At 37.0% G+C, this 19,034-nt stretch overlaps 1 protein-coding gene across 6 annotated transcripts in view; it reads left to right on the top strand.

Annotated features, from left to right (window-relative positions):
- The window catches only part of LOC132912653 (angiogenic factor with G patch and FHA domains 1), an 84,761-nt gene that overhangs the window by 232 nt on the left and 65,495 nt on the right, over positions 1 to 19,034 (top strand). For 4 of the 6 annotated variants that reach the window (XR_009659248.1, XR_009659247.1, XR_009659249.1 and 1 more), the window contains exons 2-8: positions 543 to 742; positions 818 to 1,054; positions 1,131 to 1,289; positions 1,488 to 1,644; positions 1,889 to 2,049; positions 2,146 to 2,588; positions 2,809 to 2,908. Coding sequence is in view for 3 of the 6 variants with exons in the window: in XM_060970272.1 (XP_060826255.1) it covers positions 560 to 742; positions 818 to 1,054; positions 1,131 to 1,289; positions 1,488 to 1,644; positions 1,889 to 2,049; positions 2,146 to 2,588; positions 2,809 to 2,908 (1,440 nt within the window). In the remaining 3 variants the exon portion in view is untranslated. Of the gene's footprint in view, positions 1 to 18; positions 39 to 313; positions 444 to 542; positions 743 to 817; positions 1,055 to 1,130; positions 1,290 to 1,487; positions 1,645 to 1,888; positions 2,050 to 2,145; positions 2,589 to 2,808; positions 2,909 to 19,034 lie in introns of those variants that run through there. The other 2 variants (XM_060970274.1, XM_060970273.1) reach the window with 2 other exon arrangements.

The following is a 19,034-nucleotide window of genomic DNA, read 5'->3' as shown; positions in this document are numbered from 1 at the left end:
CTACGAATTATAAGTTTGTTTATAGATACATAGAATATGTAGGTATCATGCTTTAATCGAAATTAAAGAATAAGATATATTGTAATTTGCGCGTAAATGTAAAACGAAAATGTGAAATAGAAATATTGTATTACAATATTGTATATACATGTCGTATAAATTTATTGTATGAATTTATAATTTACAAGTTATAAGTTATAAATAATATTATATAAATTTTATTTATATTGTTATAATGTTATATGTACTATTCTTATCTCTGTCTATACAATCGAAGTACAAGACCTTTGTTCTGTTTTATTTGTATAAGTGAATTTGATTCTTGACATTATCTGGATTAGAGGTTATATATCAATTCTAGCGTATTTGTTTATAAGTTGTTGAAGAACATCAAAATTCAAATTTTTTGTAGAGTTTATTATTCATATGTTTTATAAAAAATTGTTGTTATTTTACACTATGTTTTAAACTACTATTAAACATTTCTTTAATTTAATAGAAATTTAAAATTCAAATAATAAATTTTATTTTATTGGTTTCAGCATATAAAGCAAACAGAATGATAGAAAATAACATATCTAGTGAAAGTGATGAAGGAGAAATAAAATCAGATTTTGAAGCGGATTTCCAAGAAGAACTACATAATTTTCCCCATATTTTAAGATTTATTCAAAGAATGCGTGATCACATTAAAAAACAGAACAAAAAAATTGCCAAATTACGAAATAAACTCAGTGAACATGTGAGAACTACATTTCTTAAATATAGTTCTTCTGTTATTTCTTATGTCTTATTTTATACTTTTATCTGCTCACAGAAAAGTAAAAAATTAATGGAAAAGAAAACCTTAATTGATTATGGAACACAAACGAATCCATTAGAATATGAAAAAGAATCATGTCAGGATTGGAATGTTAATAATGATAAAACATCAACTAGTATTATACAACAAGTTAAAGAAGTAGCTGAGTCTGCTTTGTTGCAAACTGGTTTTGTCTATGAAGAAACTTCTGGTTTATATTATGATTACAACAGTGGATATTATTATGATGCAGTAAGTATGTATACAATAACATTATTAAATTTTCATTGATAATCCTTACATATTATAAAAAAAAAAACTGTTTTAGAAACAAGGTTTATATTATGATGGCAATACAGGTACATATTACTATTATGATGAAACTAGTGGAACATATCAATTTCATAGTCAAGCACAAGTAACTGTGAATGAAGCAGCTGCACATCTGAAAAGCAAGAAGGAGCAAAAAACTAGAAAGACAACCAAGGTTGGGGTTTAAATTATTATTGTTACGTACCACATTTCTAAAGAAAATTGATCATATACAAGCATTTTTTATTCCAGGTTTCAGATGACATACATGAATTAATAAATGGCCTTTCAAACATATCAATTGAAAAATACAGGCGTCAAGCACTAGGTAATTATCCTATGCTCTTAATATGCACACATGTCTCTCTTGTAGGATGAGGGGAAAAAACGCAAACTTGCGGAAAGAGAAGAACAGTCGGAAGATGAACTTGAGGAGGGTGAATGTTCAAGCAATGATAGTGACAGCAATTCTAATGACATTACTCCAGAATTATGTACTAGTAGTGACAGTGACCATGAGGAAGATCAAGGTTTATTTTTAATTATTTTGCACAAAAATAAAAAAATTTTATTAACTAATGATTCATGGATTTTAATTTTCATTTTTTGATTACATATATAATTGCTATTAGTTACATTTCAGTTATATAATTAATTCCAATTACAATATAATTAATAGAATAGATATACGTTTGCAAATAATACTTTGAATATTTTACGAATGGAAGTACATTCATTAACTTTTCGTTGTAACGATTTGATTTTTTATTTCAGATTTAGCGAAAACCTATCCCCCATGCATGAGAATCATAGTTAAGGAAACCAATTTATCAAAATTAAAAATTGGGAGTCTCTTTTTTGTTGCATATACTGGTGGTTCAATTGGTCGTGAAGGTGATCATTCTGTAGTAATACCAGATATAAATATAAGTAAAGTAAGTTAAAAAGATTTTTAAGTTAGCAACAAAAGTTTCTTTACGTATACAATATTATTTGTATAAGATATTAAGTAAAAAACTTCGATGTTTCAGCATCATGCCCGCATTTTATATAATGAAGATAAAAAAATATACGAAGTCATTGATTCAGGATCAAGAAATGGCACGTTCTTGAATGGTAAAAGATTGTCTGTGGCTAAGCAAGAATCTGAACCTCATGAAGTTTCACATGGTTCGATTATACAAGTTAGTACTACGAAATTGTTGTGTCACATTCATAATGGAAATGAAACATGTGGCCACTGTGAGCCAGGACTTGTTCAGCAAAGCATTAATGCAGAAGAGAACAAAGCTTCTAAAAAAGACCAACACAAACAAGAATTGAGACGGCTGAAGCATAAGTTTGGCGTAGAAAAAGATAATGTCGCAAGTGCTAGTCAATTAGCATTGGGATACCAAGACAGAGCGCAAAATCGAAGACAGTGCATCGGTTCTTTGAATCATCATGCTAAAACACAACAAAGTTCAATGGATATGTAAGTAATTTATTTGTTATATTATGCTCTAAAACAATTGTAGTTAAGCAATTAAGATATATTTAAAACATGTTATCAGTGTTTTATTTTATTTTTTCATTTCTTTCTTTGTAATTCCAGATTTTTATTACTTCTTGTTTATTTTGTGAGTCTTCTCATGCAGTGTTTTCACTTACATACATTTTATTTATTATGTATTTGTTATGTATTTTATTTACAGATCTATAACAAAAGACAACAGGGGATTTAAACTGCTATCAAAGATGGGCTGGTCTGAGGGACAATCCTTAGGGAAGGAAAGAGATGGACCAACTGAACCGGTAAGTTTCTTCCTTACAAATTTTGTATTTATTCTAACATGTGATTTTTTTACTATGATATATTATACAGTATAAATGTACCAATATTTTAAATGATAATACTTACATTTATAAACATATAAATTATAGCACCATGAAAGATAATAGGGATTTTAATAATACCTATATATTATTATGTCATTTTATATTGGATTTTGTTGGAATTAATATATATCTAACTTATGTTAAACGAATAATACAATTATGTTCCGTACCAAAACGTTAATGTAATTCATAAAATAAGAATTTATGACTGTTTTAAATGTTTCAAATATTTTGTCGCTTTATTATGTCATACATTAACGAAAAGAATTTTGTCCTAATGTAAAAAGAATTCAACGGTCTTGTAATGGGATACGTAATTTTAAGATATTTAATCGTTTAAATATAACAGAATTTGATTCGTTTGCAATAAGAAAAGAAAAAACTTTCATAAGTTTAACTATTTCTTTTTAAGTATATCCTAAATATTGCATTGAAAATAATTGTATACTTTACAATAAAATAGTTATCTTTTTTCGCAAGTAAAGATATAATTATTACGGTACAATTCTACTTAATTATTCACACGTGAGAAAATAATAGATTAGTTAATTAGAACTACTATTTTACAATTACAATCGAAACATTCAGCCTCGACAAACTTTTCGTAGCAATTAATTTCAAAGTAAATTGAGTTCATCCTTCTATCGCAAACTATACAATATATTCTCCACATTCTCTAAAGATCAATATCTAACGATAAGTTAAAGTTGGAATATTTAGACAAGATCGCAACATCTAAATCAGAGTACGTCAATTTTCGCTATTTTCTTGGATTTTTCCCTCTTTGTGCACCCTACAAATTTAAATCATATTATACAAAATCAAACAGATTGCAAGCATATTTCTAATACAACATGACAGTTGCTTCTCGACTCGAGCAATTCAAAATCTCCAAAATTCTCCTTTAAAAACAGAGTGGCGTCAATCCGAAGACTGACATCTCTCTTGCTGTATGTTCTAAAGTGTCCGCGTCAAATGTCTCGTCTTCGTAGCTCTCAGAAACGGCTTTCCAGACGCCAGATGCCAACGGTATGTAAACGTCGACAGAGAATGTCGTTCTCAGCGCGCGTATTAGCGCCGTCGCGATGCCAATGACGTCAATCGGCAATTGCGATACGTTTCTCATTTCACCTTTCTGTCGGCCTGTAGCATCAAGCCAAACGTGGTGTAGCACGTGTGTCCAGTGCAAAAGGTGCATAGAAACGTCGGCCGCTTAGCCATTCATTAGCTGAACGGGGTCGTGTCGCTGCAATTCGCAATCCGGCCTCGTTCGCCTTTTTCAGGCGAAGCGACGCGACGTGACACGCTAAAAACTGTGGGCTGCCGTTACTGTTGCTCACCCCCTGCGAGTCTTTTCTGTTCCTCTACTGCTTCCACACTATCGTCACCATCACCATCACCACCCCCTGACTGACCCGTCCGATACACCGTACGATACTAATACACGTGCATCGTATGTACGTGTAATACAGACATGGAAGATAGCGTGTGCAAAAGCCAGACAGCAAGCAGGTTCTGGCTGCTGGTGGTGCTGCTTACTCGTCCGGCCGCATCGCGTTTCGACGGCGACGAAACGAGCGCCGACGGTACGAGCAGAGCATTCATATGATAACGAGCGTAACTCTGCGAGACATGAAACGGAATAGTAGAGGGGATCGTCGCGAGGGGCAGAGACGAAAACGGGAGCAACAGAGAGCGAGAGGGAGCGACAGAAGAGGTGTCCCCGGGTAATGAATGCAAATGTATTGAAATCCAAATCATTATTTTGTCTAGACGCATCGTATGCTCTATTGCACGCTCTGAGCTTAAGGAGAGGGGATGAGGAAAGGCACATAGCGCGTTCCTCCACGGGGGTGGATTAAGGGAGAAAGGAAACCGAGGGAGATGGAGACCGTTGTTTTCTCTCGTCTCTGTGTACCTTGACGCGTGTCTGCTAAATTTGCTTGTACACCTTTATCCTCCTTGATGTCCGACAACCTCCAGTAAATTTATCCGTGTGATGGTCTTGCCTCTCGTTGCAATCCTCGTTCCTCCATGGACGACGATTCCTCTTCTACACTGTGTTTTTTGCTCGTAAAACACCGTTTGACTTTTGCTATTGTTGCACGATCCACGATGCATACCATGCCTTATGTAGAGACCGAGAGAAGAGCCAGTGCTTCTTTCTACGAGTCTTTAACGAGTATGAAATAATTAATATATTTTCATGTATCAGCTGTTTCTGTCCTTACCGCTTGTATAATGCAGGAAGCAATTTTACGGATGGTAAATGTACGTGTTTTATGGAAATTTGTGATACAGAAAAGTAAGTCGATTCGAGGTACTGCGGAAATTTCTTCTTCTTCTCTTCGAGTTATTGTAATTTTGTTTCAAAGGGAAATGGTACAGTTTCGAGCGTACATGTATTACGTGATTTAATTGTATACGTATAACTAGCTTTCAAGCAATTAAAGATACGTTAAGATCGCGTGATTTTAAGGGAGAAATATGATTTATGGCTTTATAATTTCGCGAAGATTATTATGATCTATCTTGGGCATGAGATCGCGTGATTTATTTGCGCATACGTATTTCGTTGCACATTTAAAAACGCACTTAATAAGTTGTTTCCTTGTTAAAAATTTTTCGTTTAAAATTATGCATCTATTAATAAAACTATGTTAATTGCTATACAGTACATTGACTATTCATAAACACAGGTTCCACTTGTTTAGTTATGCTCATAAAGATATAAATTTGCATAAATTATATTATATTACGCATTTATGTGTCACTATAAGAAAATATCAATATTATATCTCACAAATTATACTGACAAGTATACATCTTATTTAACGATGAGACGAAACTCTAAATAAAATTGAAATCAAATTCGCAACTACGTAATACCGCGTTCGTTCTCTTCGTCTAGCCGCTTTACAGCGCAACCAGTTGTTACAATTTTATATCGACTATCCCCGTTTTTACGTTGCGTACCTATTTCTGCAGGTTCTCTTTGTCGAACCTATATGACCTACATCGTAAACTGGAAACACGTTCATGGTCGTAGAAAGGGGTGAAAAGGTAGGAGAAGGAAGAGAGAGACGGTTAGCTCTTGGAGGGTGAATCCGCGTGTTCGCTCCGAGAGTTCGTAAACCAGACATTGTAAAGTTCTCGAATGGCGATTGACAGTAAACCACGAGCATGCGATAAAGTATAAAATTGTCCCGCACTATGAAAGTGCCTTTAACAGGTGTAGGTGGATGCGTGTCCTATCTGACCGAATGAAATCTCGGTAGGTTCGTTTATTTGAGTGCCTTCACTCGCGCAAGGTAAGGCGAGCACTTACTTTTTATTATTGGCTCGCGTAAAAGAGTCGATCCCTAACAAGAGACACTTGAGATAACAGGTCAATGCAAGTTTTATTAGCGTGCTGCTTTGACGTAGAAGGCTGTTGCTTCGGTAACGTGGAGTTGAGAATTAGAATAGAGGACTCGGTTTTTATTCTGCTTACTTTACAAATGTCTTCAGTTGTATGAAGTAACGTGTTCTTTTGAAACTTTCATATTTACACGTTGCAGGCTATTGAAATTAAGGAAATTTTTAATGAAAATATATAATGAATATTTGAGAGGTGTATTTAAGTTCATTTAAGATTACTTAAGGTTCATTTTCGTCGTATTATCTAGATTTTGTACGTTCAATCCCTTCATTAAACCGCAGATATCTATGTAAGCTAATATTTTTATGAAATAATTATAACTAAAAAGATGGAACTTTGTTATAATAGATCATATTAACGATCGAAATTAAAAATATTATTAGATTGTTGTTTCAAACATTTAATTTTCTTCATTTGGATTATACCGTATCGCTTATAAATAATGCAATATAAGCTTCCAATTTATTGGGACTGTATTATACAACGTATTGGGATTGTAAAGTTGAACCGACTTGTAACGTCGATCGTTAAACAATTGCAACTGAAACGCAATAGATGTAACGTGTTACAATTCGCTTCTATATGAGGTAGCCTTAAAGTGCATCCGGAAACTGCAACAATTTCATTTTATGGACTTTGGCGTATACCGGCTGTTGCGAGCCATTTCACGGTTACAGCGTGAATATCCACGGTAGTGCCTTTTACGATTTACATTCATTTCCATATTGCATTTCCTCGCCCTTTACAGTACCAGTGAGGAAAAACCTGATTGATTAATGACGTAATAAATAATCCAACGTAGTCTCGCAAAGGAATGAGGCTCGTGGTGCTTCCATAAAATCTTTCATTGGAAGAGCTTTCTACGATTTCTCTTTGAGAAGCATAATATTGCACGCGCGTTTGAAATTAAAAAAGTTTTGTATCGAGACTGTGCATCAAGGAATTGGTTTTTATTATTTTGTCAGTTATATCATTTATCATCTTAATTTTTCAAATACGCTTAACTAGCAAAAAGCAACATAGTTTGATATCCATCGATATTTCTCCTGTGTCAGTGTTTCTTATATCTTGTACTTTCGTACATGAATAATTGCAGTACAAATCTCGATAAAATAAATTGATTTGGTGATATTCGTGGGTTTCGTACGAAAATCACCCTTAGTCGCAACTAATTTTGACCTGCCATGTCGAAAGCAACTTTCTAAACGTGATCCAAAGATTCAGATCTTACAACGATGGTGCAATAATACGTGTCATTGATTAATTACGTTTCCTGACTGAAAATTCATAGATTTTTGTCTTTTTATAATTCAAAGGAAATGTACACAACCTGTCTGACAAGTAGCGAGGTTGCCAATATATTAATTCCAATGGAATTCCGAATTCCATTCCTGAGGATGTTTGGAAAAATCATGCATTTTATTCAAAGTATCTTTCTTAGAGATCGAAAGCACTCCGAATATGGATACTTTGACATTATTTCCAATAGATAAATTCATGGCAGCAAGTCGTTTGATTTTGAGAAATTCAACGTTAATTGTGTATTTGGGCAACGAAATTGAGAAACATACAAAAGGAGAATTTGACTTTTGAGAGCCTCGAATATCTCCTCGTTCATCCCCTTCATCTCACATTTCTCCGATTCGCTTTCAACTTTCGTCTTTTCCCGGGATAATTGACGGCGCGTCCGAATCGAGAGTGTTTTGATTCGCGCCAGATCCAGCAGCGAGGAGAAAAAAGGAGAACCGGATAAAAGTGAATCGTAGGTCTTGACTCGCGACTCTCCCGGTCTCCTGTTTGTCCGCCAAAACCTGTTGCTGGCGTCCTCCTCCTGCTCGTTTCGCTGCCTTGTGCGCGCCTTCTATTCATCCACCGGTCCCTTTTTCTTCTGGCGAAAGTAAAAATAGTGGTAAGAGAAGAAAAAGGCACACGGGGCAGAATGCACCAAGTTCGTGCGTTGAACGAAGACGTAAAGGTCGGGCCAGGAAAAAGGAGTAGAAGGGAGGAAGAGAGGCCGAGATAGAGGGAGAAAGAGAAGAGAAGAGAGAAGGAGAGAGAGAGGGTTCTGAGCGGAAGTTGTACACCAAGTGTACGTGTGCAGTCCTGCCGCAGGTGGTACGACGGAACGCAAGGTCGTTTCGATATTATGTAATGCAAAGAGGCAGGAGAGTGCAAGGATACGGAGAGGATCAGCTCTCGACCTCCCTCGGTTGCCCCGGAGGGAACCCATTGTCTTTGGAATTCGGGACAACGTTGGGAGATCATCGTCGAAAACTGAGAAAAAAACCCTTCCTCCCGGCTACATCCAGCGTTTGCCTCTTCCAACCCGCAACTTTCTTTATCCGTAGGGCTTTGATTTTAATGCTTGCATGACGTACCGGAGAAGGTTACAGAAATTCTGGCTTTCGGGGCAGTATTTTAGAAGGACTTTTTTAGTCAATGTTTTGACTAATTTTTTTTTAAATCAGGTTGTACGATCTTCATGTTTTAGAGTGGTAATGCGATTTTGATCCTATCTTCAAACGATACTTTTAGTCTATTTACGTTCTACAGTACAATCTATATTCCGATACCTATAAATCAATCTGTTTATCAATTACTCACGAGGTAGCTTTTAACGATTTGCAAATCGTTTTATGCTCCGTGTTTTTGCGCGTTTATCATATCGTTCATCGATCCATGTCCATTCAAGTAAATATCTGCGTGTCCAAGTATCCATGTCCATATAATACAATGGCTTCTCTTTTGTGACGTCGTCGTCGTCGTCGGTACAGCTTCGTCGGTCACGGCTGAACGATACAAAGTTATGCGAAAAAATGTGCAATCTTTATCTACGATCTTCGTTCATTGCCATGCCGGTTTATGCAGATATGCCGATTTTTGCCGGTTCTGATCGACCAGCTTGCTTCCACGGCACCGGTGAATTCGCATCTCCATGCTCGAACGATCCTTAAGGGCTCTCTACCCGCAACTTCTTTGGAAAGGGTATCCCCTCGTCCTCTTCACGCTCGTTCACTCACTGGAAATTTTCGTTCACGCATTCGGACACTTTCATTACACCGGCTAATAAACCCTCAGAGCGTGATAGCCTGATGTGCCGGATAAAGCGGCCGTGGAGCCTTCCGCGCGATTATAAGTCACAATCGTGAGCAATTAATACATCAGCCACCATAGATTAAGAGTTCAGCCGTGGCATTATGTTATATTACCGGTTATGGCAAAGATCAACGGTGATAAATTCTCATTGTGTTCCGCTAATGCGATTTTCCATTCGCCACTTTTTTTGACGGCTTTTCTAATTTCTTTACGATAGGATGTTATTTTACTATTTTTACGACGTCTGCTTTGGAGTGATATGTGCACTGGAAAGAGTTTTCTTAAGCTAAGTGGACGTTAATATATATTGAAACGAAGGGTTGAATAACTGTAGAGAAACGAGTATATTATATAGATATAGTTCTGTGAGATAAATTGAAATCCTAGTTAAAACTGTAGAAATAAATTAAAGTCGTATTGATAAAATTGCAAAATGCACATAATATGTAAAAATGCATAAAATAGGGCATAACTTTGGAATCGACTTTTGCTTGAAATTGCTTAGAATTTCTTCGAAATTTGACCTACGAGAAAGACACTGAATCGATGATTATTAGCGAAAGGTGAAAAGGTGAAAAAGGGAACAGTTTTATAATCTTGTCTCGAAATGTAGGTATCTCGAGGGAAGGTATACGAGAAAGGACGAACGAAAGACCCAACGCCAGTCACTTAGTGAAATTTATTCGTCGATCTGTGTCCACTCTGTAAATTATGAAAATTACAGGACAAAATTTTTAACGCTCTTCCTTAACTTTAATTCTATATACTTGTGCCTATAAAGTTACTTCGGTACCACTTTTAACGGGTTCATAATTGCGCCCTTTTATATATGCTGTTCCTGGGCGTGTACCGCGCCATATATCTACTGCATTCTTTATATAAACTGGTTTTATTTATTTCGGATCGTTAACATTAAGTATTAACCGAGCCTATTATTTAGCTATCGCTGGCTTTATGCGAGATTTGTCGTGATTATAAATTTAAATCAAAAAGCAACATTTTACGATCGTTATATACACACTGTCGTGATATTTGTTTATAAGTGGTCATTTAGAGCTACTTTAAAAGGAATTTTTATACAATTTATTGGTATTTGATTTACATTGAGGCAGAAAATTGCCGATGTCTATCGTGATCGCGGTAAATGAAACATGTAAATTAAATAACATTATCGTACAAGTTTCCATAATATTCCTCTCGGTAATGTGAGTTTCTTAGAAGCATTAATTAAATTTGATGCTAAAATATCTGTGTTTACTTTTTCATATCGGTTTATTACATACATATTATTATTTATGCAAGACAAATCTATAAAACTTGTGGTAAATAAATATAAATACAACTGTGTATTAGTTTAATAGAATACTATTTCTGATTTCTTCGATTAATCCGGTAAAATTTGTATTCTATTGTTTTAATTATACTAAACGAATACTAAAATTAAAAAGTTACAAAGTTATATTCTCACGGTTTCTCCAACATAACGCTGAAAATATAAATAAATAATCGAGGAAAAGAAACACTATTGCGATTTGTTAGTTGCTCATTAGTATTCATATACAATTTATATCTTAATTATCGACTTATCTATGTATCTAGCATATCAGTTTGAAAGCAACAACGAATAAATATTAAAGTGCAAGGTGCTTACACTAAAAAACTTCTACTCTTTTTAATTGCAAGATCTCATCTAGTAAACATCATGCACACTTCGAATTGAATTAATATCAAAGAAGATAAAATCGGTAAACATAGAATGTTGGCCAATTACCTTGAGAATTCTATCAGTGAAGAAAGAATCGATTATTCGAGTCTTGATAGATTATAACTACAGTGATGTGCAAAAGTCTCCGGCCAGATAAATTGTTTATTTTGTATCTCGAAAGTGATGTCTAAAAAAATTTTAGAATTTTTTAGTATTGAGTATAAGATCGTTATAAAACGGTACTTATATTTATATTAAATATGAGTTAAAATTCTTTAAAATATCACTTTTAAAATATAAAATGAAAAATTTATTTAGCCAACAGTTTTTACACATCACTATATATTTCATATGTAAAAATGAGAAATGAGAGGACGACAAAGGACAAATATCTATGACATTGAATTTAGTTTTATGAAATTTGATTACGGTAGACACGTTTAACCTGTGCCTGAACACTTCTCTCAAACATAAAGTATCCTTGGCATGCGAGCCTACTTGCATACGCCTGAATACGCGTGAGCCGATGGGATTTTTTATCCGCACACTCATTGCGTACTAATTTATGCATATACCAAGGTATGACATCATCAAAATCAATCTTCCGCTAAACTAGTGTTGATTGAATGACCACTCTAGCAAGACCGAAGTTATAGATTCATATTTCATCGTACATAGAAAAGGCGTAAGGCGTTTCGTGATAATTATAGCCATGACATGGGAGCTTGATGTGGATTCCGTAGTCGTGGTTGTTTTACGAACTTCTTTATTAATCATTGTTAATTTCTGCTACCGAAGAATGATGTTCAAGCTTGACACATTCGGAAAATCAATTATTTATTTGAACATGTAGAATATCGACTGCTTCCTACATACAATATAGGGACAATAATGGTTTCATACAAAAATCTGTCTAACCTACCCAGGTTGAAACATCGTCTGCATTTTTGTGAATCCTGCCTCGTAAGAAGGATCTCGTCAGACTATCATAGTTCGGTCCACGTGGCTCCATCATATAGCCATTGGAGAGCAGCAGGAGCCAGATCGGTTCCTCCTCTCTAAATTAAATCCCGCTTCCGACGTGCGTCAGTCAGACGTCGAAAATTTCAAAGTCACTGACGAAGCATTCCTTAATCTCCTTGGGGCGAGTCTTCCCCTCGGCAGTTGCACGATCTCCCTCCCTCCCTCCATTTCTCTCTCTCTATCTTTCTCTCTCTTTCTCTCTCTGGCAATACGGGCTAATTCTCCGGGGACAGCATGAATGCGTGTTTCTCCGTGTGTCAGTTCAACGTGGGCGGCAGGGCAACGGAGGAGCGAGGAGGAGGAATGGAGGAAGGGAGAGGGTCTGTCCTTCTTTGCGCGCGTTGTTTTGTAACGCGAAGAGGGAATGCTAGGAAGGACTGACTATAGAGTGAATGGAGAACGCATAGGATTTATGGTACGCTAACGGATTGGGAGAACGGAACGGAACTGGAAGAAAGAGGGAGATAGAACGAATGGGCAAAGAGACAGACAGATGCTGGGAGACTAAGAGAAAGAGGTGGTGGCGAGGACGACAAGGAGGAAGATAAAAAGGGAGGAGAAAGGAAAAAGGGCAAAGAGAGAAGTTGTAGCGGTGCGTTTCGTAAGGGGCGCGGGAGGCAACAGGTGGGAACCCACTGTCACAAATAAATCCAACACAAACGCCGCTGCCGTCTAGACGGCGATCTGCTGACTAACCATGGGTACCAGATTATCGCGCCGCTTACTTTCTCCTTCCTTCTCTCTCTCTCCCTTTCTCTCTCTCTCTCTCTCTCTCTGTCGTTTTTTCTCTCTTCTCTACCCCTTCACCGCTCTTCTTTTCTTTTTCTCGGCTTTTGTTTCTCTTTTTACTTCTGTGTGTGTGTACCTCTGAGACAGTAGGCGATGAAGGAAGAGCGAAAATGAGAGAGAAAAACTTTCTGCGGATGATGGTGCATGAACGGACCAGAGAACGTAAGTACATACGGAGAATAGCGATAGCAAGAGAAGAGAGAAGCGTGAGAAAGATAAGAAACCCGGGTAGATAGAGGCAGGCAGAGACGACTCGTACGCACGACAGGATCAGAGATTGTGCAGGTGTCGTTACACACGCTCCCGAGCGTAAACGCGCTTGCACGTAACGCGCCGTTGCGGAGATAGGTGCACCGCTTGGCATGCGGGTGCACCGTCAGATTGGCCAGCCATCGGTGTCCGCACGCTGCAGCCATAGCGCCACAGATTGCCTGTTTACTCGACAGAATCTCTTTTCCCCCATTGCCTCTGACAGATACCCGCATATTCGATTGCTCGCGAGTCCGCGCAAATGGTCCGACGTTTTATTAGCTTTTGTTTTGTTCTCGCTTTCGTGATTTTTCATGGTCTTATACTTTTTACGCTTTCGGTTTTCCGCCAGGATTCTAGTGGCATTCTCAGCGCTGTTCAGTTAGAATTCTGAAATTAAGTAGATCGTGCTTGTCTGATTAGTTCGATGATGTTGTATGGAATATGTTCATTCGAGTATTTCTTAGATTTTATTATTTATTTACATTTCAAAATTGCATATATAAAAATGGAGTTGTTTGCTTAACATCGTGTTAATAATAAATTTACTATGTATATCCGATTGTATATTCTGTATATTGGACAGGTAACTAGTAACTGTCCTAATATTTATGACCGGTCCTGTATTATATTTTCGACTGTTTTTAACTATATAGAATCTTTTCAATCGAGAATTAAATATACTAGAAGATTTATAGCTTAATTTAACTATTTCGCGTATGATTTGTATAACTTAAACATTTCCTGGTTATTGTACTTATTTGAATTCACAGCAGATATCAGAAAGGAGTTTTCCATCTAGACGTGCATCGAATCTGTGCTCGGTACGTGAACGCAATGCAGCCCTAAGTGCTTGTGAAATGAAGGGGATCGTATCGCGTTATAATGCAATATTCTCACGTTGCAAATATTTTAATCGGAGTACTGGAACGATACTGTCGAATGAAACATTCATTACGTTCTGTGAATGGATTATGCCGTGTAGTTCAACGTATTTCCGTTGCAGAACGAAAGTAACCTAACGTAGCAAGAATAAAACATTGATCGTGTTTCCGCCACAGAATAGACTAAATTTCAATATTTTTATTAAATATTTTCTCATAATTATGCATAATTATATAGAAATATTTTGATAGATCATGAAATAATAAATTTTAAGCAAATAGTTATGTCATAGGTCTGGCGATAAATAAAATTCACAGTTTCTATTATATGAGATATAGATATATAAATTAAAATAGAATATTATAAAATTGAGCGATTTAACTCGAATTTGCGTATCATCTACGAGCCAACGATACCATTTAAGGTTCATTCTACTTACACTATATAATACAAACATACATTATGTATCAAACTATAGAATCTAATCTATCTAAATAACAGAATGATTAATCAAAGTCGATGAAAAATTGTTTGAAACGATTCTTTGGTAAGAATCCATTGGATGACGATTCGTGAAGGAAGAAGTCGAGTAGTTCGAGGAGTAGTATGCAGTCAGGATAAAAACCGTGAGCTGCCGGAGATTAGCGAAAAATGTGGCGGTAAAAAGCGAGTAATAGGCGAGTTGACCGTGGCAGAGTCCGAGAACGGATCCGGCCATGGAGCACGATACCCCAGGGAGACACGTAGAGACGGAACGAAATTAACCGGAGCTCAGCCAGGAGGAACCGGACGCGAGCGCATAATGCTGTGCACACAGGAGGGCCGCACACGTGCGCGCATAACCACGTCGTCAGTTTAACAGTCTGTCCAACTGTGTGTACATCCACGTGTCTACGTGTATACGTGTATACGCGACGGTAATACGTCCGTATGTCGGCTGTCCGTAACGTTAGCCAGGCTAGGAATCCGGCAGCCAGAAGCGGTCGATCGGTCTAGACGAGGTGTGCGTCCATGCCGCCGACACACAGGCGTACATTGTCCGAACAATCGACCAGGCCCGACATACAAATATGTACAACGAGAGATCTATTAATTACAACCAGCAGCAGCCGGCTCTGACTCGTATCGACGAGCGCAAACCGACCGTTCTCGGCGAATCCCGTGGAACGGGACGCAACCAGACAGCCCAGAAAGAACATAATTATTGCGCACGATCGGAAGTCCCTTTGGCTCCTTTTGATGAAATAATTGGTTAAATGATTAAACGTTGCGACGTTTGCTGAAAGCAATTAAAGAGTGCGTTTTATTAGCGGCCGTTTAAGCGCTTTGACCGAGGCTCGATTGGCCACTAAACAGAATGTTATTTAATTCGCGTTCTTCACTTTCTTTCCCGCAGTGTATCAAGTAAACGTTGAGGCTGTATTCGATACATTAATCGAAGGATTAAGCCTTATTGGTGGTAGATTGTTTCTCCTTTCGTTTTTCTTTTCTTTTCTTTTTTTTTTTTTTCTTTTGGTGAATGAGTAAGAAATATATTTGAAATGGTATTTGTAGTGGGTACAAATTAGTAGATGGGAAATGCGCGGTTTATCCGGATTTCCGTTCATCCGGATCAGACGTGGTCCCATTACATCGCGGATATGAGCTTCCACTGCACATGCAACATGCAATAGGTTTAACGAGCTTCCGTAGCTATATGAAATGCACAGATGATTTTATTTTCAAGCAAAAACACTGAAATAACAAATGTCATAACCTTTAGGGATATTCGATAATGGATGGTAACATCTAAAGTTAGAAATTATATCTTATTACATCAACTTATATTATTTATTACATACTATATCAAATTCTTATTAAATAGAACCATTGCTATTATAAATAATTTAACTACCACTCATTCATATCTTCTTATATATACTTACAATTTCCATTTTATCAAAAATAAATTCATATAGATTCAAATGTCGTGTACATTCTCCAATCGACCACACAAGTTAAACGACGGATTTTCCCGACATTACTGTTATCTTGCATCTTTTATATCAACAAGCAACCTGAACCACACCATGCCCAATACCCATCATGCATCTGTTTTCTTCGCCGAAGAACATCTCCACAAATTAGCTTGCCGTCAACGTATCCACCTCCCAGAAGGGGTGACGTTAAACGACGTGTACCCGTCGGTGCTTTCCATCGCGCGGGTGATCGTCGCGATCAATCAGATCGGAGGATCGGAAAAAAAGGAGCTGCCCCCGCTCTCGGTGCGAGGTCTGCCGCCGCCGCGATTATTCGCTGGCTAGATACGTTGTTGAAACGCCGTCTCGTCGGAGGTGCATATCCTAGTGGTAGTCGAAGTAGAAGCGACGTATCGCCCGCACACACCGCACGCGATAGGTCGGTCCTCCTATCGCCGCCAGACGGCTTCCGTCTGGGTAAACACACCGACGTGGCGAGCAGCTTGGCTGGCAGGGCTTACCGACTACCTAGGGACATCCATCACAGGATTATCGCGCGACCATGCTCGCGCGCGCGGTCAGGACGTGCGGCCTCTCCTCTGTGTCTGCTCTCCATAAAGCCGCCAAAGCGTGCATGTGCAAGCGGACCGCATGTAAGACTACGTCTGCCCGCCTGTCTGTACGTCGCCTCGACGATTCATCGACGTGTACGCATTAAACGAGCCTGGAATTGATTGATAAAGTAGTCGAAGAGTGGCTGAAAGAAAAAAAGAAAAAGAACATAGGGTGGAACGAGGGTGAACTGATATAAGGTGAAGAGATAAAGGGAATTGGGCTGGACAGAATAAAGATGTGATTGAATGTTTAGATCGAGGGAGAAAAGAAGCGAAGAGATGTTTTTCCACTTTTGTGTCTTGCAATTTGATACAAATTTTGTTGTACTGCTAATTGTTATTGATTATATTATTGCAATTGAGGAATTTAAATTCAGTTATCAGGAATTTGAGGAATTTAAGTTGAGAAATGATGTTCGATGGTCACAAGAAGTATTTGTATACCATTGTGTTTATTATTAAATTTATGTAGTAGTTAATTAGATGTATTATCTAATAGCTCTTTCATATGATCACCACAATTTGATACTATGTAATGTCGAGTTAATGAAAACACTGAAACTACAAAAAGACGTTTCATTGAGAAGCAAGGGTGTGTACAAGTACCTTTTGTAACTACTGTAAGTAGAATAAAGAAAAAGGGAAACAATTATATTTTAGATTTAGTGATGTTGGAAGATGTATTGGAGATAATAGGTAGTTTCATAATTCATGAATGAAATTCTATGAGAACGAAGAGGAAGACATAAATAAAGAAGGAAACGCAATAGTAGAAAATTGGCTGACCACTGTCGTCTGGATCTACTACGTAACTGGTATGAATTAAGCTAGATTCATTGTCGTCTGAATTATAAGTCTGCCATCATAAAAATCGAAGAAAGGCAAGAATAAAGCAAATATAAGGTACAAATATATTTATGAACTACTAACAATAATTAAAAAATTCCAAATATACGTACCTGTATATTTAATTTCGTATTCGCAAGAAATGATAAAGCAGACATACTTCAGTCCTTTTATAAATATTTTAGACCGACAATAGCTTATTAAGATTAACTAAAAGTCATTTTTCTGAACTAAATATAATTGATAGTATTCCATTAAAAAGTTTCTTTTATATTGAATTCCTCTGTACCTTTTTTGCCTTGTTCTATCTTCATAATATAATAGAAGGAAGAAGTAAAATAGGTAAAAAAAAAAAATAAGCAAAAAGTGCAACGTAACAGAACAGATAACGGATGTAAAGTGAACAAGAAAAAAGGAAGAGTAATGAGGAATACGAAGGAGAGACGGAAGGAAAGAGAATAAAAAGGTAATAAGACAGGACATTGCAGTAACATCGTGTCGAGTTTGGTCAGGATGTGCGGCATCTCTGTGTCTGTCTGCTCTCCATAAAGCCGTCAAAGTGTATGTATACAAGCGTCTGAATGCCGCATGTAAGACTACGTCTGCCCATTTGTCTATATGCTTGTCTAGGACGGATGCACATGCATGTGTATGCATTCTGCGAACGAGACATATGAATGAACAAGCGACTGGCAACGATCTGTTGCCTCGTTTCACGAACGAAAGCTCCGTCTGGTCGTTTGTTCTATGACATTAATTGTCTAGTTTAACATTTTTTTATGTATATCCCTCTGTGTTAAATTTATGTAGTATAAGAATTGCTAGCTTAAATCGTATAAAGCGATCCGTAAGATGGATTAAATTAAATAATTTTGTTCAAATATTTTAAAAAATTATACTATATCACATTCCTAACATTTTTACGTTGGTATTCGTATTGTAATGAAACATTTTATTCATCTATGTAATAATATTGGATATTTTAACTAATGTAACGCGTATAGAATTATATTAGTTAATTTAGATTACCGTATAATAATCTAATCAATTTAGGTAATCGTAGTTAATTAACAATTAGAAATCTATGAGGATAAGGCAGTTTAGAGTTCCATTGCGAATTTATGAAACAAATTACAATCGTTTAAAATTGTAACTGGATTATCGTTTATCGCAAAAGAATTGTGGAATAATTCTATCATTTAAATGAGTCTTGATTCAGAGGCGTGCATCGGTGTATGTTTTACGCAAATTCACACGTATACATAGAGGTAGAAGCGCGACGGGAAGCGGTGATGGTGACGAGGATGAAGGTACCTGCGCCTTAGTTTATCTAGTTTAGTCTAGCAAGTCCAGAGTCTATAGACGACCAAACACTAATTAATTCTGTGCAAACATGCCGCGGCTCAGCGACTAAGAGATCGTTGGCTCCGATGGCTGCGCAAGAACGTTCCTCCAA

This window comes from Bombus pascuorum, chromosome 12 (assembly GCF_905332965.1).
Source record: "Bombus pascuorum chromosome 12, iyBomPasc1.1, whole genome shotgun sequence".
NCBI classification, from domain to species: Eukaryota; Metazoa; Arthropoda; class Insecta; order Hymenoptera; family Apidae; genus Bombus; species Bombus pascuorum.
The sequence above is the reverse complement of the archived record's forward strand: the minus strand, read 5'-3'. Positions and strand labels throughout refer to the sequence as shown.